General features: G+C 43.5%; 1 protein-coding gene across 1 annotated transcript; it reads left to right on the forward strand.

The window, feature by feature from the left end:
- Positions 1-4,452: 4,452 nt before the first annotated feature.
- ATP6V0C (ATPase H+ transporting V0 subunit c) lies at positions 4,453-20,368 on the forward strand. The gene is made up of 3 exons (XM_039360568.1): positions 4,453-4,819; positions 17,405-17,588; positions 19,450-20,368. Exons 1-3 carry the CDS (start codon positions 4,741-4,743, stop codon positions 19,655-19,657), a joined length of 471 nt encoding a protein of 156 aa, XP_039216502.1. The 5' UTR covers positions 4,453-4,740; the 3' UTR covers positions 19,658-20,368.
- The last annotated feature ends 1,162 nt before the right edge of the window (positions 20,369-21,530 follow it).

Here is a 21,530-nt window from a genome sequence, read left to right on the forward strand (position 1 = left end):
GATCTCTGCACTTTGAGATCTGCTTTTGTGTTGAGGAAATCCAGGGCTCAGCTCTTTAAAAAAAATCCAAATCTCTGCAAGATAGTTTGTACAAAATCCTGTCTCCACATATCCATTGCTTCTTTTCCTGTGGGAAAACCTCTGATGACCTTTAAATGTCCTCCAATCATCCAGCTAAGAAAGGAAGGAGTGATTGTGGACAGTTCTGAGATTTCACAGCCTCTGTTCATTGCTTATTCCCGAATGGTTATTTGCTTGGCTAGAAAGAAAATGTGATTTGAGATGCTGCTTCCTTCTATTATGAAGGACAGCAGCGTTTCTCAGCCTTGACTACTTTAAGATGTGTGGACTTCAACGCCCAGAATTCCCCAGCCAGCATGGTCCACCCCTCTTAAAATTGGTAAGGTCAAAAAACACCTCAGTGTGTGGATTTCAACTCCCATAATTCCTCAACCAGCATGGTCCACCCCTCTTAAAATTGGTAAGATGGAAAAACACCTCAGTGTGTGGACTTCAACTCCCAGAATTCCTCACCCAGCATGGTCCACCCCTCTTAAAATTGGTAAGATCGAAAGCCTTGGTCTACGTAACGGGGACAATCCAGGTCACGATAGAGACATAATATATGTCCATTTTAAAACTTACATTTAGCACATGCAAAGAAAGCAGGGGCAATGGTTGGGAAGCATGGCTTTGCAAACCCCTCACAATGACATTGTATTTTAAAACCACATTACACAATCCAAAAGAGGGGTTCCCCACCCCGACTGCCCATAATTGGCAGTCAGCCTCTCATGCAATGCGTCTGAATGATCCACCGATTACAGTAGAGAATGGTAACATCCAATCCGCTAAATATTAAAAGCAGCTTGCCTGCTGCCAGCAATGGATTAAGAATAGACGGGAGCTTTCGCTGTAGCACAGCCTGGGAAAAAATCTGTGGCCAATGCAAAACGGAAAGGAGAAATACAGAAGCCAAGCTAAATGGAGCGGGGAAAGCATCTCTTCCAGTTTTATAGTGAAGTTGCAATGTATGGCTGTGAAAGTTGGACCATAAGAAAGGCTGAGCGCCAAAGAATTGAGGCCTTTGAACTATGGTGCTGGAGAAGTCTCCTGCGAGTCCCTTGGACTGCAAGGCGTTCAAACTGGTCAACCCCGACTGCTCTTTAAAAGGCCAGATCCTGAAGTTGAAACTCAAATACTTTGGCCACCTAATGAGAAGGAAGGACTCACTGGAGAAGGGCCTAATGCTGGGAAAGATGGAGGGCAATAGAAGAAGGGGACGACAGAGAATGAGGTAGCTGGATAGAGTCACTGAAGCAGTAGATGTGAACTTAAATGGACTCCAGAAGATGGTAGAGGACAGGAAGACCTGCAGGAATGTTGTCCATGGGGTCGCGATGGTCAGACACGACTTCGCAATTAACAACAACAACAAAGCCAATCCACAAAACAGGTGATATGAACACGGAGACGCTAAGAACCAAATCTGAACTGCAAGACAGTCAGCCACGAAGGGGCAGCTTAATGCCATACAAACAGCAATGCAATGCTGCAGATTAGTGTTTCTCAACCTTGGCAAATTTATTTAAGAGGTGTGGACTTCGACTCCCAGAATTCCCCAGCCAGCATGCTATTCTAAGAGCAGACCCAGGCATTTGGCAGCCCCTGACCCACATCTGATGTTTTGGTTGTCCCTGTCCGTCATGCAAGGATTGCTTATATTTTGAAAGCAACTTTTTTTAAAAAAAATGTTCATGCCTACGTACCTTCACAGCATTACTGGTTCAGCCCTCCACAAGAGTCCCAATTTTTGATGGGACCTCTGGAGAAAATTAATTGCCCATCCTTGTATAACAGGCATGGACTTCAAATCCCAGACTTCCCTAGCCAGGCTGCTTTAATATTTGTGGACTTTAGTCTCCAGAATTCTCTGGCTTTTCAGACAGTCGACTTCAATCCCCCAGTATGCTGGCTGGAGACGTTGAAGTCTACCCCTCTTCAATTCGCTGAGATTGATACACTGATGCAGACTTGAAGTGGCACAATTCTGAAATAATCACTATCATATTTGGGGAACCATCAGATTTTAGCAAGGAGAGTCCAAATTCAATTTTTTTGCTATTGTTTATTGATCATTTGGAATGTTGCAGTCCTCATGCTGATCTACTCATATAGTGGCAGACTTTCATTTTTTGAAATATAACTCGCCTATTCTGTCAACACTCTCTCTATATAGTAACCCACCACATAGGAACAGACAACATGCTCCTGGTGTGTTGTTTTCTTAAACCTCTGTTTTTATTTACACATGCCCAGGTTTATTGGCTTTGAAGCTGCATCAAGCTCCCCCAGGCTGCTTCCAACTAGCTACCTTTACCTTCCTTTACATAGATTTTTGACTGTACAACATAAACCCCAAGCAGTCTGGCTGGGAACCAAACGCCATTGCTGTAAGAAATAGTAGAGTGCCTATGATTATGTTCTAGCGAAATTTTAAAATACACAGCACAGATGTAAAATCAAATGAGATAAAGTACTAACCCAACAAGGAGTCTCTATAATAAAAATTTAACTCTGGGACAGATATATTTTAAAAGATAGCAAAGAATAGAATAGAATAGAATAGAATAGAATAGAATAGAATAGAATAGAATAGAATAGAATAGAAATCTGGAAGGGACCTTGGAGGTCTTCTAGTCCAGCCCCCTGCTCAAGCAGGAGAACCTATACCAGTTCAGACAAGCGACTATCCAGTCTCTTCTTAAATATCTCCAGTAATGGAGCGCCCACGATTTCTGGAGGCAAGCTGTTCCACTGGTTGATTGTCCTCACTGTCAGGAAGTTTCTCCTTAATTCCAGGTTGCTTCTCTCTTTGATCAGTTTCCAACCATTGTTTCTCGTCCTTCCCTCTGGTGCTTTGGTAACAACCTGGCCCCCTCTGCCTTGTGGCAGCCCCTCAGATACTGGAACACTGCTATCATGTCTCCCCTGTTTCTTCTTTTCACCTACCACTAGAAGAAAATTGTATCTTATTATTTGGCACAGTTGGATGAGCAACCTAATCTGATTGCAACCTAATATTTCTTAACCGCCCACCTTCCTTGGAGAGGGGCCCTGGGCGGTGTACAGTATCATCAATAAAATTCAACATTAAAATCAGAATAGAAGTGATACTCCCAACACCTCCTCAGATCAAGGCCAGTCCAGGGTTCATGGAGGAAGAGGGCATGACCTTCGTTCTAACCTTTTCTCAATGTACATCCATTCAGAAGGACGTACAGGTAGTCCTCAACTTATAACCACAACTGGAACTGATATCTCAGTCGTTAATGATGTGGCTGTTATGCAAGTCATCATGTGCTGGGACCCAATTTTACAGTCACTTTTTACCATGGTTATTAAGTGAATCCGACATCCCCAACTGCTTTTGTCAAAAGGCAGCTGGGAGACTGCAAATTATGATTAACAACTGCAAGACACCCCAGCCATCATAAATGCAATTTGGTCTCAAGCATCTGATTTGCGACATGTGAATAGGGAGCGGTGCAACGCTCACACCTGAAGAATGGCTCATAAGTCACTTTTTCCGAGGCTACCATAAATTCAAACCATCGTTAAAAACAGTCATAAATCAAGGACCTTTTTTGATATGCTATATTTATTTAAAGTCCATGTTTTCCGTAGAACCAACATCTGTTCTGGAAGTATTTTAGAGCTTCATATTTTCTTGCATTGCTCATTTGGAAATATAATGAAGCAAAGCCACCCCATGTTTCTGACCAAATAAATGGCTTTAACTTTTTAAATCAGTCTTTTCCTAACCCAGATGCGCAGGCTAGGAAGTTATGGCAACTGCAGCCCAAATACAATCTGGAAGGTAACAGGATTCCAGGAAGGTGTTTTTTTTTTTGCAGAATCTCCTTCCTGTAGTTGCTCCAAGAGAAATAAATGATATAAATGCCGATTAAATCCCGATTGATACATCCGGATTATCCAGGCACCTTTCAACCGCCCCCCCCCCCCAAAAGAGGATCAGGAAAAGAGGAGCGGCCTTCTCTCACTAGCCCCGCCCCTAATGCTAATCAGCGCTGAATCATCTGAAAAAAAAAACATCCCCTAACGCGCTCAGGCTCGATCCCGACCAGCCTTGACGGGGCGAAACCACCCATGTAGCGAAAGGGGAGCCGAGAACGCTTCAGCGCTCAGACGACAGCGCAATGACATTTATTCCTTCCCTTATATGATACAGTGTAGGGGGAAAAAAAAAATCACCGCCCGCGCTTGCAAGAGAGGCCGTCCCCGTTTCCCATCGACGTGTTCCCCCCCCTCGCCTCACTTGGTATATCCCGTGTTTCCAAAAAAAAAAAAAAAAAAGCAGCCGAGAAGCGGAAGAGAAGGAAAAGCAGGAGGAGGAGCAGGGGGCGGAACCAGGGGCGAGCCACGTGACGCAGGGCTCCCCCGCCATTTTGTTCTGCGGCGGCTGGGTATTTAGAGCCAGCGGCGGGCGCAGCGGAGGATCGTCCGCGCAGGACCACCGTCGTGTCGACACCACCCCCGCCGCCGCCCCGCCATCTTGCCTCGTTCCCGGGCGGCGCAGCGAGGGCGGAGGAGAAGCCGAAGTAGAAGGCGAAGCCGCCCCCGGCCCCCCACCTCCCTCAGCTGCCCGACCTCCGCAGCAGCAGCCGCCGCCGCCGCCGCCGTCTCCCTCCTCTTCCTCGCCCCTCACCCGGTTCCGCCATGAGTACTGCTCCGGCCGGTCCCGAGTACTCCTCCTTCTTCGCCGTCATGGGCGCCTCGGCCGCCATGATCTTCAGCGGTGAGGCCCCGGGAGCACCGCGGGGGGGGGAAGGGAGGAAACCTCTTGGGGGGGGTCTGTTGCCATGGGGACGGCGCCCCCCGCCCCGCCCTCTCTCCTTCCCTCCCCCTCCCTCTCTCTCCCCCCTCCTCCAGCCCAGGCCTCCCCTTACACCCACCAGCTCATTGAATTGGGGGGGGTCTCCAAAGGAGGGCGAGGGGGTCGTGTGGACGGGATACCCCGTGGGGAGGGTATCACTTTTGGGAAAGCGCAGAGAGGATGGCTGGGCTTCTGTTTTTTCCCTCGCCCTTCGAGGGCGGGTGGCAGCCTGCCAGGCTGGGGAAGATGGGAGCTGGAGTCCGCTGCCCCGCTGGGAAAGACTGCTTTGATCTCTGTTTTTTTATGAGACGCCCGTCTCCCCCCCCTCTCTCTCTCTTCCCCCCCCCAATAAAGAGTCGGGGTTACGCCGTGGTCGGGAATGCCACCCCCGTCCTGGTGGTGGTGAGGTTGGCGCATTGGGAAGGGCAAGGCTGGCGATGTCGTCTCCTCTGGCTGCTGCCTGGAAGCCCCACCCTGCTGGAAGGATCCAGTAGATTCATTCCCCCCACACACACCCTTCCCTGGCTTTGGAAGCCCCCCCACCCCTCCCCGCAGATCCCATGGGGAATTGGGTGCCCTGGGCTTGGAGGGCGATGCGTGTGGGTGCCCTTAATGTTGATCTTTTTTAAGCTTTTTCCCTTCATTGCCACCCGGCCAGCAGCATCTGTGTTACATCTGCCTGCTTTTCTCCAGGGTAAAAAGAGGAAGGGGGGGGTCTATCTTTTGTGCCAGCCTGCTCCCCCTTCCCCCCCAATCATTTAAAAGCGGCCAGCTGGCCTCTTCTGGCTCAAGTGGCTGCAGGGATGTTCCTACCCAGGTAAAGGGTGGAACCCCCGTCTGGCTAGAGCCAGACAAGGCCTGCCTGCTGCTTCTCTTATGCCAACCGTCCTGCCTTCTGGTTTTGGTCTGGGGGGGGGCTGCTTTGGGGAGGGTCCTTTGCTCTTATCGGGAAGAAACAGAGATAGGCAGGTTGCTTGGGAAAGGCAAATGGGGGTGATGTCATAATACCAGCTGACGAGGAACCCTGACTGGCCATATGACTGTGGGGAGGGGAGAGAAAGAGGGACCTTTAGAGGCCTCTGCTGCTTCCCCATATGCGTGAATTCAGCTAAGCTTGCAATGCACTCTGACCCTCTGGAGCATTACTGTCCGTCCAGGTCACCTGCCTTTCTGTGATCTTTGAAAGTTCAGTGAGGCTTGAGAAACTGGTTTCCAAATTAAGGAGGAGCTGTAAAGAACAGAATTTTCCTTTCGGTATCTCCTTCCTTCGTTGTGAAGGCTGGCTTCTCAGAACTGACACAGCCGGAAGTAGGCCAGGCTCCACAAGAATGGTCTGTACCTGAAGCTTGCAGATCTTGGAACAATACTGTGAAATTCAGTCTTGATTTTATGGCTGCTTGATGAAAAGAGTCCGAAGTGGCTGATTTAATGAAACTAATGGCCCTGCTGCTGCAGCCTGACTTGATTCTATGTTTAGGCTCACTTCACTGTACAGAACGGGGGCTCATCCAGAATTAGGACCCGGAGACACATCTTTGACCTGTATCTTTTTAGGGTGATAGGAATGGTGCAGATGTTGGTACACAACTTGTAAATTTCCTTGAAGCCTGATTAAAATAAGCCTTTCCAGTCTTGTCAACATCCAGATGTGTTAGAATAACGTTACAATTGCCTGCCGTGTTATAACACTGATTGGTGGATACTATTTTAAATTATTGCTTCAGGTTAAAAAAACAAACTTGGCAGCTGGCTTCACCTACCCTGTTAAGCCAGTTTAACCTTGGCTTTATTAAATCAGAATTGGCTGTGTTGATATACAGTACCATGCTAAGCTCAAACCACATTATGCCAGTTTGTCAGTATTAATACAAAATTTAAACCGTTTCCTTAAAATGAATGCACTTATATTTACAAACATGGCAGTCTTAGAATAAACAGCCAAGTTTCTAAAAAATGATTATGTAATTTTGAAGTATACTTGTCCCTGAGATATAATTGTAGAACTTGTGGCTTTTTCATTCTGAAGGTACTGTACAAATTGTGCCTTGTCATTTTCTTTTTTTGGTTATATTTTAAATAAAATTCAATTGATAGCGTCTCGGGAGAATCTCTTTCCCTGAAAAGCTTAATGTGCACGAGAATCATCCTTGAATATCATTTTTTATTTTTCTTTCCTCTGTTAGGGGTGTTGTGAGGATAAATTAGTTGTGAGAGGGGCTAGCCTGAGGCATCCCTGTGTTCATTGTGACTGAATGGAAATGAGAGCTGCCCTCATTGAAGCCAGGCTGTCTTTTGTGTTGGCCATAGCTGTTCAAACCAGCATAATTGATTTTCTTGTAGTGGTTGAAAAAGGAATGAGCAAGGGTGAAAAAAAAAAGGCAAGCTTTAAGCTATTTATGCCATGCAACTTCTTTAAGCCCTTTTGCTGCCTTTTTCATGCAACTTAATATACCTGACAGAAATACTTTGCAAAGCAGTAAAACATCAGGTTGACCTTTGCAGTTTATGGATCGACTTTAATGAGTTGATGGTAGCAGCTTGCATCCTTGAACTGAAACCATTGGCCCTGCCCCAAGGCAACAGGCTACTCATACTGATACCACTTCTAAAGACTAGAACATCTGTCTACTACTTGGCTCTGGTGCTGCCCCTCCACCCTCAGAAAATCCCCAATGCAGAAATAGCTAAGTTCTAAATACCTTTTGATTTTTTTACTGGAAGGTGGACTCTATCCACGGAGATAGTTGTATGCATTTGATATAAAGCAGGGGTCCCCAACCCCCGATCCGTGGACCAGTACCAGGCCACGGCATGCCAGCAACCGGTCCGCACAAACAAGCGAAGCCCCATCTGTGGGATGCAGGCAGCACACAAAACCACACACCCCCTCCGGTCCATGGAAAAACCATTCTCCATGGACCGGTCTCTGGTGCCTAAAAGGTTAGGGACCTCTGATATAAAGCACAGTGGAGTACAGCTAGTCCTCGACTTATAACCACAATTGAGCCAAACATTTCCGTTATGTTAATTGTCAAGTGAATTTTCACCCTTTTTACAAGCTTTTTGACTGTTAAGAGAATCACTGCAGTTAAGTTAGTAACATGGTTGTTAAGAGAATCCAAGGAATTTGCTTGTTAGAAGGTTGGAAAAGGGGATCGTATGACCCCGGGATACTGCAGCTGTCATAAATGTGAGTCAGTTGCCCAGCGTCCAAATTTTGATCATGTGACCATGGGGATGCTGTAACCATCGTAAGTATGAAAAATGATCATAAGCCACTTTTTTCAGCGCTATTGTGACTTCAAATAGTCAGTAAACGAGCTGGGGTAAGTCGAGGATTGCCAGTAGTTCATTGTATCTACTGTTGCAAGCTTTTTCTGATGCAACTTGTGTTAGGCAACTCTTAGTGCTTCCAAGTTGCCTAGTTAGTACTTTCTTCAATGAAATGGATGCTTTGCTTGCAACAAGCCAGAAGCTAATCTGCTTGTGGCAGGTATCCCAACTGGAGAATCCTGAGGTGTGAATAACATAGATAGGAATGTCATTGAGTGCTGCCATGGAAGGCCATAAGGAAGAGAAAAGGAGTTTGTCTATTATAGGTCTTAATGACTTATTGAAGACTTAGCTGGCTGCTAGCAGATCCAAGTCTTGTTCCGTGCAAGCAGGCTGGATGCAGAAATCGTGTTGTATAAACACCCTCATCTTGGTTCCATACGCCCTAATTGTTGATGATAGTAAACATCTCATAGAAACCATTCTAGTTACCGCTGGCTAATCTTGTGATGGCTAATTGCTTCACTGGTGACCTTCAGGCGATTGACACTGCAGTGGAGATTGATCTCTAACCTCAAGGGATAATGTGATATTTTTTCCCGTTTCGTTAAGTATAGCACGGATGGTCAAATGCCACTGAGTGATGCTCTTATTTAATTTTTCCATGCAACATGGCTAACTAAAACGTTTCTCATTGCAGAAGGAAATGGTGACAAATTTCCAAGGAGTAACATGGCCCTATCCCCATCATGTCTCCTACTTTTGCTACGTATGGTTCTTGCAGTGGCCCGACAATTGAACTTGTATATTGTGTTAGGTCAGGGGTGAAAGTCCACAGTCTTAAAGTTGCCAAGTTTGAAGCCCCCCCCTCCCGTGCTAAACCATAGATGGTGTGTTTGGTTTCACCTTTGTTGCGTGAACCCAATAAGCATTTTGGTTTACAAATCATGATTTGTGACAGAGCTGTATAAAACATTGGCAGTTTTGCAGAGTGGGGAAATTGGGAGTCACAGATTTGGTGGGCCCGTCTCTCATGAACAAAAATGGACTTGAAATGGGTCCTTTGGTTTTAATTGTGATTTGCTTATTTTAGGACTCACATTAGAATTTTCGTCTCTCTCTCAAAATAGTGATTGTGTCATCAGCTTTAGCAGTTATGATTAAAGTGACTTTCTGCGCAGAAGAGCATTTTGGAAAGTACATGTGCCTGGGATAATTCACATGCCCTGGAACCATCTGTTAGCTAGCATGGTGGCTTGTCTTTCTGTTTTAGAAAGTTGGATATTGGGAAACTAGGCTCATCGTAGGGTTCTAACCTTGTGATTATCTTGTGATTTATTAGTGCCGTTTCTGTATGTGAATTGCCAAAGAAAGTTACTACAGTATTTTCCATTTTGGATCGTATGTCAGCTTGTCAATAAATTGCCTAGATCTACAAACTACATTAGGCCATGATGTGGTTTACGTCATGGTGATTCTGTGCCTGTATCTAGCCAGGGAAATGTCATTTAAAAAATTGCATGAATTCAGCCAGCTATGGTTCATTCCACAAACCTTGTTTAGAAGAATTATGCCTTAAGGGCAGGGGTAGGCAAGCTTGGCTCTTTTATGACTCGTGGACTTCAACTCCCAGAATTCCTGAGCCAGCATGGCCAGCTGGCTCAGGAATTCTGGGAGTTGAAGTCCACGAGTCATAAAAGAGCCAAGGTTGCCTACCCCTGCCTTAAGGGAATGTATGACCCCAACTGTCTTTCTGGGTTACAAAACTGCCTAATTTAACTGTAGACTCAACATTTCTTCACAAAGATAGCTTAGAAACAGCTAGGTGTGGGAAGATGGTTAATGAAACCTGCTGGATGATTGTAGCTTATTCATAATCAAACTTTTCTCTAAGAATCTTTTGGAATCCAGTGACTGAGAATGAAACTTAGTAGAACTTATTCTATTGAATACATTCTTATTCAAATGAATGCCTTTGCTGCAGACTATGCTGACAGGATTGTTGTTTAGTTCAAAGTACCATTTTTTTTGGGGGGGGGGAGTAGCTGCCAAGAACAACAATGCTATTGGTGCTTTTTCCTTTTAGGACCAAGATGTATTTATTAAGCAGCATTCTGTGATCCCAAAAATTATTCTAAAGAGTTTTAAATTGTAATATGTGACAAAAAATATTGTGCTACAAGAAGCAATATATATATATATATATATATATATGTATGTATGTATGTATGTATTTATTTATTTATTCATTCATTCATTCATTCATTCATTCATTCATTCATTCCTGGAAGTATGGGTTGGGTATTAACCCTTCTCCCTCAACAGCCTGCAGTTCTAGTTAGTATTGTGGACAGTCTGGGTGGGGTACAATCACAAAGTGCAGGGATTCTGCATTTTAGCAGATAAAGATGGTCTCTGTAGTTGAGTCAATTGCCTTTTCTCAGATGTGCAATCCTATGTGGGATAATTTGCATCAGAGGGAAATTCAATCAAGATTTCCTTTCAGGCTGATATTTAGGAATGAAGCTCAAGAAAACAGCTTAAACAAGCATGACTTAACATCATACCTGAAGCTTATCATTGACTATAAATAGTCACTGCTCTTCTGTTTGAGCGTTCCCACAGAGTCCAGAGGGAGAATTGAAGCAAGGATTCCGTTGAATCTTCTGACATCTTAAAATATTTATATATTTCACTTTTTACTCTCTCAGATGTATTAGTTTTGAAGGCGTTTTTAAAATAGGATTGCACTGCACTTGATAAAAGAAATTGCTACCCACTATCGCTATAGACAGGAATACATAGTAATCTGATGGTACTGTTTCTTAATACTCTGTGTATCGGCATAGCTTGCTTATTGTACAACCTGCATGAGTTCCATTGTCTGTTTTTCCAATGAGTGTCCCACAAACCCGATGTAAATATCGTGGCAGCTTCTGAGCAAGAACATACTGACTAAACTACTGGATCACGGAAAAGAATACTGTATAAACCGTGATTCATTTCATATCTGAAATAAGCTATATTGTCTTAATTTTAAGCAGAGTCACTATAATGGCTGAAACACTTCTCCACATCTTTCATGCTTGTCAGCCATACTAATGAAACCAGTATTGTTCCAAGAACAGATAGCATTGTGCTATATTATTTTTTTTAAAATGTTACATTTTGTGTAACGACTCGGCTGCTGAGGTTGGGCATACGGCCAAAACATTCTTACGATTTGGCATACGTTCTTTGCTAAAACACAAACTCTGTCTGCACCAACTAAATATACACCACTATTCAGCCATGTGTGAAATATTTGCCCCAGTTTTTCATCTCTTAATGGGCTACGAATAAAGGCTACCCTACCCTACTATATATTTCTGCAAAAATTATTGACTTTTATCACACCTTCCAGATTCCCATCTTGAACGAATTGGATCTTAAGATGCTTCCTATTTGTATAAGGGAACAGTTGATTTCTGTATTGACACCCCATTTATCATTCCTGCTAATAAGTTTGCAGAGAAAAAGTCATTAAGGAAATGGGTCTCTTTTCTGCATCCACAGAAGGAGAGTGGAAAACCATGCCTGCTGTTATTTTAAAGAGCCGAATGGCAATTTATTTAGTTAAAACGTTTTTTGAGTTTAGAATTTGGACCTGATACCAGCAAGATATTGATCATTGCAAGAAAGTTGGAATAAAAAATTGAAATATCCTAGTTTTATGAATTGGCTGTTTTTGAAAGAATGTTACATATGTTTTCTTCGAGACTAACTCAAGTTTGTTGTGATTTTCAGAGGAGAGACAAAGTTTCAATAAAATGTGATACCAAAAACTTGGAAACTATCAGTTTAGGAAGAGCTTTAGGTTTAGCTAGCATGAAGTATAAACATTTTCTTCTTTGGAAAGAAATTGCTACTCTGGATTTGAAATCCTAGATGGAATCGATGGTTTGTCATTATAATGGAAGATTAGACCAAAATGATTTCAGATAATCGAGATTTATTTTTAAACCACCAATATTTAATAGGAGTGTCATTTTAAAATCTTCATTGCCATGACCACGTCAGCATTTTGATGTTGTATTCCTGCTTTATATTATTTTCTGTGGAACGTCTTCGTTCTATTTTTCTTGAGTACAATAGTAAAAATACGAACATCTTATAAGCACCAGTTTTCAAATAAACAGTTTACTCCCCTTTCTTAAATTCCTGCTCATCCCAGTTTAGAGAGAGGAGCATTTGAAATTCTGCCTTAGCTGGTAGAATAGTATGCAAAGCTAGACCACAGTTGATTTGATCGACAATTACACATGCTGTCTAAAATAGCACTTCCCAGATTAATATGCAAATTGAAACAGTACTCCTACAGTACATACAGTACTGTATGGCAACATTTGGAAAAGCATTGTTACTGATTCACCAGTTTCAAAGAATAAAAATAGATATTTATGTAATTTCCCTCTTTAAAAAGAAGGCAGGCTGGTTAGAATTTGAACAGAATGAATAAATGCAGCTAGGAATTGGATATGTGTTGTCCTTTCCTGTGGGGTTGAGGAATCAGGTGTATGCCTAAGGCAGAGGTCTTCAAACTTGGCCCTTTTATAACTTGGGGACTTCAACTCCCAGAATTCCTCAGCCAGGCGTGCTGGCTGAGGAATTCTGGAAGTCCCCAAGTCATAAAAGGGCCAGGTTTGAAGACTGCTTGCCTAAGGTATCCATCCTTAAAACTGCCTGTGGCTTTTTTTATTCACAGTCTGCTTATGTGACAACCTGGCTAGAAATTGCTTTTTTGCATACCGCCTTGTACCGTTGAATAAGAACAGGCTTGGCTGTGTCAGGTTTCCTATGAAAATAAATAGACTTCCCTTTGATACTCTTCCCTATCCATAGTAGCATTGTTGATAACCCTAGTAAAAGAAATTTAAGAGAAATGTTAAGCATGGAGTCTTGTTGTAGATCCTTCAGCTACTGATGAACTAGGAGATGTTCATTTCTGAAGTTAGCCTGTGAAAGCTCTATAGGTAGCACAAACGTGATCTCTGCTGGAATATCACTTACAAAATATACTCTCTAGTGACTTGTCTTAAAGATTTGAAATCTTGCCCCTTTGAACTTCCTGTGAAATTGTGGTTCCCTCAGTCAGATTGCAGCTAGTTTTCTTTTGTGCTTTGAAAGCGTCGTACGTTATGAATCTTGACCAACTTCCAAAATTGATTTTGTCTCTACCAATTCACCAAGAGGAAGTCTGTATTTATTTTTCTTATGTATTTATTATTCATATTACTCAGCAGGCCACAGGTCTGGCAGGTGCCTACCTAACCAGTGCTGCTTTGCATCTGAATTGGGAAGTGGAAACTTAAGTTGTGCTGCTATCAAGTTTTCATATAGTTGTCAAGTGAACGCTTGAAGGCAGCTAAAATCTTTTGACCTCCTTTGGTCTACTGGTCCCTGTAATTGGCCTTTAGTAGGGATGGTCAATATGCACTTGTCTTGTCATTAAAAAAATGAATATAAAACTGCTCCCTTTGTACCAAGATCTGTCGTGGCGCAGTGGTTACAATGCAGTATTTCAGGCTGACACTGCCCACTGCCAGGAGTTCAATCCTGACAGGTTGACTCGGCCTTCCATCCTTCAGGTCAATAAAAGTAGGACCAAGAATGCTGACTCTGTAAACCGCTTAGAGAGGGATGTAAAGCATTGTGAAGCGGTATAGAAGTTAAGTGCTATTGCTATCTGACAGCTGAATACTGGGCCCATCTAGCATAGCAGATAATCCTGATCATCCAGTTGGATGACTTTCACTTTCACTGAGATTTAAATGCAAGTAGTTGATAGAGCCATCTCTAGTTCCTCATGCTTAAAGAGGGCTTGGGCACTGTGTGCAGCAGTGTGAAGTTGTGATACGGAAGAACATTTCATTCACAGGATAAAAAGGCAAAATCCGCCCAGGCATATTAAAACTTTTAGAGCGGCCACATTTTTTTTTTTTAAAAAAAAGAATTTATATTTTGTGTTTATCCTACTGTAATCAACCAAATCTTAGTGGCCAAATGAACAATTAGATTGTTTCACATGTCTTCAAAAATAGTTTTTAAGAATGTTGTCAAGCCGTATAGGTAAGATCTAGAATGAAGTTATGTGAACTGAAACCATTCGGTTCCTCACTACAGTTGTGCAAGGATTTGTAAGCTTGATTAGGACTTAAACGGAATGTTCCTATGTGCTACACATCAAATGTCTTGGACTTCACTTCTTACTGGTTGATGTCCAGAGAGAGGTTTTTAGTTGGAATTAGGGTAGATATATTCCATCTTTTATAAGCTGGGTATAATAATCAAGTGAAGTTAGATCTCAGTTCCCCAGGATGATGCCCTCAATGTATTTCCTGCAGTGTCCATTGAAAAGGGAGGATGAAGTGGCAGTACCAGTCTCTAGTGCCATTTTTATTTGGAGGAATATTTGGAAGATCTTGTGTGCCCGAGTCATTCACAGGAGATGAAAACTCTGACCCCTGCCACCCAGTTTAAAGTATCTTGTGAAAGACGGACACAGGACATTTTATCTCTATACCCAACTATTTGCTTAGCATTTAATCTAAGCAAGGCACCATCAGATGGATATCTCTATGGTAGTTCATCAGGAAGCACCTATCAAAATTATTTGTGCGTGCTTGATATAGATTCAATTAAGCGGGAAATGTAGTTCTTACTTTCAGTTCGGAATTGAAAAGGGGTACAGGTTGAGTTCCATGTGATGCTCATAGAAACAAGGAGACAGTCTCAACCGTCTTTTGTAGACATGGACCTGGTTTTGTAGCAATTACACCCGATTTAGTTGAACAGCTACATAGCCAAGGAAGAAGTGGACTAGCAAGTGTCTGTCACTTGCTGGGCAAACAGGTAAGAGACTTCTAGCTTGCAAAGCCTCAGGTGATAGGGCCTGAGACGGCCTGCAGGCTTCGAAAACAAAAGGCAGTGAATGATCAACTCTGTATTTAGAATTGTGCCTAGCAAATTTCTGTGTGTATTGATTACCTACAGTAACACAGCCTCTACACGTATTGGCACTGCAGCTTCAAGAATTGAAACCATCAAAATGGCTGGGTGTTTGGGACATTGTAGCATGGACATACCTGGAAAAAAAGAGGGCGAAATATCTTTTGGTATTAGCACATCTTTGTACTTAAACACTTCTTTAGTATGTGAAAGCAGAAATGAAACATGACCTTGACCAGTGAACCAGACTGCAAATGCAGAGTCTCTCGAAAAGACGCCCATGCAGTAATTTCCGAGCTGTTTCCAGAATAGTTGTATTAGAAGCAAGTTTGCTTAAAAAGGCCTTTTCTGACGGGGCTTTGATTTTACAAATAGTAGCCCTGTCCTAGGAAGCTGGAAGGTGTAAACATATTCATGGCTAAGTCGAGGATTCGCTCAGGATTAGAGACATTAATAAAAGCTGAACGACAGAAAAAAAAACTGATGGTCTTACAACTTGGCTACTCTCAGCTGGGAGAACTTTGCTCCTTTCTGGGACTGTTTACACAGAAGAGCAGATGATAACAAGCCACATTTCTAGAAAAGAAGCATGACTGGAATCCTGTGCCCCTTTAGCAATGTGTTTATGTCCCTGCTTTCAGTCTGGTTTCTGTAGCACACAGCCTCAACTATGGAGAACCTGCAGTATACCTAGTTAGTGTACTAAGAGTGTTGAAGAACCTCAGACAGGACTCTTCCCTCCTCCCCCCTCCCCCAAAGATGGCTTATTTCTAATTTCTAACGATGGTCCTAGCATGCTTTAACAACCAAAATGCCCTGGTGGGGCAGGGTGTCCCAAAGCCTCCCGTAGCCTTTCTATTGTTGTCTTTAGTGAGAACTTAACTGCAAGAAATGGGTGGAGGAGGCAAAGTCGGAGACAACAACTCTTCTGAGTTTCTTGTTTGTGATTGCCCTATTCCAGCTTCCAAAACTGAAACTGGCATTTTGAGAGCCACAATGAAGGATGGTATTAGATCACACACTTTTTCTTTAAATGAGGCGTGGTGGCGCAAGGGGTTAGAATGCAGCATTGCAGGCTAACTCTGCTCACTGCCAGGAGTTCGATTCACACCGGCTTGAGGTCGATTCAGCCTCCCATCCTTCTGAGGTCGGTAAAAGGGGGATCCAGATTGGGGGCCATATGCTGACTCTGTAAACTGCTTAGAGAGGGCTGTAAAGCACTGTGAAGCGGTACATAAGTCTAATTGCTGTTGCAAAATGTTGTGGATGAGGTTGGGACACAAGAGCACACGTTGGCTTGTGCTTGGGTAGACTTTGACTTATTGAAGGTAGAGAAAACAAGCTCAGCGAGTTGAGTTGGTTATGTAAGCAGGCAAATTTCTGCCTCTTTCCCACATGACGACATTGATTTTCCCCTTTTTTGTTTTGAAAAAGAGTTTGATCTCATAATGTATTTTGAAATTACGCTGTTGCTCAGTGAATGAAGCAGGGGCGGGATCATTTTTGCAGCCCCCGCCAGAATTTCTAAAAAAGTATAGTAATGTGGTTTCTTGGCTTTTGGAAAATGGGATGTAAGTGCTATGTAAACTATATTCTTAATATCATTTCAAAAGAAATTCCTAACGTTGGCCAGGATCAAAAAATCCCAACTTCGCCTCCCTTTGTGAGAAAAACCTTCCCATGTTGCTCGTTGCAAACTCCTACCTTTGTAAAGCTAAAGGGAAACAGTTGCATCCATACCACCATCAAATAGTAAAGGAATATTAATTGGACTAAGCTTGGGCATTATTACATTTGAAGGGGATAAATATGTTCTCCTTAGGATCACCTTCTAGCTGCCCAGAGTCTTTGACTGAGATGGGTGGTCATAAAAATTGAAGGAAGGAAGGAAGGAAGGAAGGAAGGAAGGAAGGAAGGAAGGAAGGAAGGAAGGAAGGAAGGAAGGAAGGAAATTTCAAGCATAGATTTGTATATATAAATGACCTGACCATAATTTAACAAAAGGGACACGATAGAGAAGCTCTCACCTGAGCAGGTGTCTTAGTGTTTGATTAGAGCAGGGGTCTTCAAACGTGGCCCTTTGATGACTTGTGGACTTCAACTCCCAGAATTCCTCAGCCAGCAACTCTGGGAGTTGAAGTCCACAAGTCATCAAAGGGCCACGTTTGAAGACCCCTGGATTAGAGGCTTAGTTTGTACCTTCGTCTGGGCCTTTGCTAGGACTCACCTGTCTCTCCTCTCTTGCAGCCTTGGGCGCCGCTTACGGCACAGCGAAGAGCGGCACAGGTATTGCTGCCATGTCGGTCATGAGGCCAGAACTGATCATGAAGTCCATCATCCCAGTGGTCATGGCGGGGATCATAGCAATCTATGGCTTGGTCGTGGCAGTCCTGATTGCCAGCAATCTCGTGCATGACATCTCGCTATTCAAGTAAGTTCCTCGGAGAAGCAGGGCTGCAGAGGTTCCTTGCAGGCTGAGGGATCATTTGACTCTCGATGGAAAAATACTAGAATTGTGGTTATAAGTCGAGGACTCCCAGTACAGCATTGGGTGTTGTGTTCTTAACATTGTGCAAAGTGACAAACAAAGGGTCCATCCCCCTAGAAAGACTTTTCGTCACCTTTTAGGGTATCATTTGAGACCTGAAGTGTTAGTAGGCCCAGCATTAGGGATCTAAAACTTGGATTTATTTCCAGAACTGACTTTTGACTTGAGTCTGACTCTGGTGTCTTTTCTTGCTTCTTTCATTCATGAAGCAAAATCCTTTAAAACTAAATAAATGATAACTAATACAACACTTCAGCATTTAATTATTCAGAGATGCTTAATTGAAACATGTTGGTAAACTAATCCTCTTGCTGCTACATTAGACATGCCCAGAAGTTTCCAGGTGTGCTTAAAATGGGCTGAAACACAATCGGCTTTAAATTTTCATGAGTTGCTGTAGTTGACTAGGGGAACCCACTCATGCCTGTCCCTTCAGGAATAACTGTATTGCTTTCTGTAGCTTTCAGTCTCTCTTCTAGAGGTCACAAAAAAAGATAAGATTAATTAGAAAGGTTGAGAAAAAATAAACATGAGTGCAAAACCGGATGGTTGGTAGTGTCATTGGAGGAAAGCTTAAGAACAGTTTGCCGTGAACTTGAAGGAACAAAGTGTTTTATTCCTGACAAATGAGACTTGGCCAATGGTATAAAATTTGCCAGATTCGAATATGAGATAGCGGTAGCACTTAGACTTATATACCTCTTCACAGTGCTTTACAGCCCTCTCTAAGCAGTTTACAGAGTCAGCCTGTTGCCCCCCAACAATCTGGGTCCTCATTTTATTGACCTGGGAAAGATGGAAGGCTGAGTCAACCTTGAGCTAGTGAGAATTGAACTGCTGAGAGTTGGCAGAATTATCCTGCAATACTTCATTGTAACCACTGTGCCAGGATGGCTCCAGCTGCCATTGTCATTCCTGTTGCTTCAGGAAGAGCCCAGCAGAGGTCCACCCAATATTTATTTATTTGTTTCACCTTTTTCAACCTCCCTTAGATACAAAACCATCATGTGGCTCAGTTAGTTCATGACGTACATTCTTTGTAAGCCTAATGGTGGCTTCTTCGACAAACCATTGAGTAGCGCTATAGCAACCGTGTTTGCGTACAGAGGTTCAGCTGCAAGTGCACCTGTTCTCCCAGCAGCAAATCCAAAGCAGCAATGAATTGGCAACTAGTTTGCAGAGGAACTAGTGAGTAAATGCAGTGACATAAGTCAGCAGACAGTCCTAACATTTATGAGATGTGTCCTGCTGTGACAATCTCTGAAATGTGTTTTGCTTTGTCGTTTGCTCTTTAAGGAGCTTTGAATATTCTGTCAATCTTCCTCTCGCCATGTAATTCTTCATAACCGGAAACCCTGCATCAGCCTATCTTTCGTACTCTGGGCTTCTACTGAGCACAGTTACATAGATGTGAGGTGCTTTTAATTACCAGCACTCTGTCACAGGAGAGCAAACAGGAGCCCACTCTGCAGGGAGGTTTGAGGCTGGCCTTGGTGAAAGCCACCCAGCTTTTTAGGAAAAAAGCCGTTCCAAGCTGGATCCTTTTTTCAACAGGATCTTCGGCGCCTGGACGCTGCTTTCCAAGATACCTTGTTGGAGAGCACAGGCCTGGGGTAGGAAGTTAACTTCCAGAGAGGAAGTCAGATTCTTTCACTTCTCCTCCAGAAAACAGTCAGGCTTCCCTGGTTGAAGCGGGTTATTTCCAACACGCCATTCAGCTTGTCTTCCTTCCCTTCCCTTACAGGAGCTTCCTTCAGCTGGGCGCTGGACTGAGCGTCGGCCTCAGCGGTTTGGCCGCCGGCTTCGCCATTGGCATTGTGGGTGACGCAGGTGTCCGGGGGACGGCACAGCAGCCGAGGTTATTTGTGGGCATGATCCTGATCTTGATCTTCGCCGAAGTCTTGGGGCTGTACGGCCTCATCGTTGGCCTTATCCTTTCCACAAAAGGGTAATCGGCGCAGAGTGTTGGTGGAAAACAAAAACAAACTAAGTTCCAGAATTTGGAGGGGGGGGGAAAGGTCTCTCCAGAAAGGTGTACAGTTGTCATCAGTTTGGTAGTTGATCTCTTGTAAATGCGCAATGTATGTGACTTGTCTGTCCTCTGTGTACTTCAACATGAAAAGCAGGAGGGCCTGCCACAAGCCTTTCCCACAAGGCCTGGGGGAAGCGCCTTTGCCCTTTTCCATCCATCTTTGCCATTAGAGCCCTTTATGTATAAATATAAACTAGAAAACGGTAACTTTTCCCTCTCTCCATTGGATGTTTTATTTATAAGACTTGACATGTTCACACATAATGGAACAAGAGTTTTCAATTTTCCATGCTCTTCTCTCTCTACACCCACCCACCCACACACACACACACATATATATATATATGTATATTAATCTCATGCATAGATAGATTACTACACTGTGGGGTTAACTGTAAGTGCAGAGAAATCTTTGGATGTAATTTGATTCTCAATGATTGCTGTCGTGTCCTGGTATCGGAGTGTGAGGCCGTTTGTGTTTATACAGATAACAGCAAAAAAAAACGTCTGAGACACTCCTGTGTGTTCCCAAGTAGTGAAAACTGTATGCTCTGGCATCAAAACGTTGTGCAGCCAATGTTGGATTTTGCAGTAATACATTTCCAGGTAATAAAAAAATTCCTCCATTATACCATTGGTCGCACAGTGTGTCTTGTTGTGAGTTGTCTCGAGAGGCGGGTTCTCCAAACCCTGATGCCATCCAGCACAGCCATCCTTCCCCTCCTATCCTGTACTTGTGAATGCCTGGATCTTAACTAATAAACAGGGGAGGGAAGAAGTCGTCCAGCTTTTATGAACCAGGTCAGTCAGAAATCTCAGAGCTGGGGAACCTTGATTAGTTTTAGCCTTAAATATAGTGGGACATTAATGGGTTGTGTCATTCCAGCCCACTGGGTTAATTTGGAGTGGGTGGTATTGAACAAACCCAGCAATTGGAGTAAATCCTTAGTAGGGCTAACTAGGTTCTGAAAATCAAACTAGGAAATAAAAAGCTCACGAAGGCTTAGCTTCCAGCCTCTTCTAATACTTTTAATGTGGGATCCTTAGTGCTCTCTGAGCTTGGTGGTTTTCTTGCAGATGTTTCATTACCCAGCTAGGTAACATCAGTATTAGAAGGGAGTGGAGTATGCTCTCTGTTTATATACAAGTGACTTGTACGGTCAGTGTCAGTACAGGTAGGGCAAGCCAGTTGTATATAAAGGGTTGGGTCTCAACCCATGAAGTCTAATTTGGAAAACGGGGGGGGGGGTTTGAATTACAAGAAATAAATGCCTCTCTTACTTCAATGCTAAGAACAGTGTGGAGAATACAGTATTTTGCTTTTTTTCCCCCCCTTTTGCTTATTCAGATCTATATCTGAATAAACAGATCTATACCTAAATAATCAGATCTAGTTTTCTTTCTGTATACTTGTGCAGGAATTTTTCTGGTGGACGAGGTGGAAGGAGGTGTGGAAAAAATGTAGCACTTCATAAGGCTTATATAAGTCCGTTGGGTATAGTGGTGAAGGCACCAGGTTACAAACCGGGAGACTGTGAATTCTAGTCCTGCCTTAGGCATGAAAGCTGACTGGGTGACTTTGGGCCAATCACCAGGTGATGGCGAGTCCCCCGGTAAGGCTAGCCACGCAGCCCCCCAAAGGAGGAATCGAATCCCTGCATTATGTATATTCTTGGTATTTCCCGGATTTTCAAGTCACGGACAACCCAGTGACTCATTCCCGGTTTTCCCTCAGCTTTGCAAGCTTCACAGATGGAAATAGATTGAGCACCACCCTCCACTGGCCAAAGAAA

This window comes from Crotalus tigris, unplaced genomic scaffold, assembly GCF_016545835.1.
Source record: "Crotalus tigris isolate CLP2741 ecotype Arizona unplaced genomic scaffold, ASM1654583v1 scf7180000019173.45859301935:6455823, whole genome shotgun sequence".
NCBI lineage: Eukaryota > Metazoa > Chordata > Lepidosauria > Squamata > Viperidae > Crotalus > Crotalus tigris.

Excerpts from the sequence above, each read along its gene's own strand:
- ATP6V0C (XM_039360568.1), top strand. The coding sequence starts at position 4,741 with ATGAGTACTGCTCCGGCCGGTCCCGAGTACTCCTCCTTCTTCGCCGTC. Across the intron at positions 4,820-17,404 it reads GGCCGCCATGATCTTCAGCG|CCTTGGGCGCCGCTTACGGC; the intron begins GTGAGGCCCCGG and ends CCTCTCTTGCAG. Across the intron at positions 17,589-19,449 it reads CATGACATCTCGCTATTCAA|GAGCTTCCTTCAGCTGGGCG; the intron begins GTAAGTTCCTCG and ends CTTCCCTTACAG.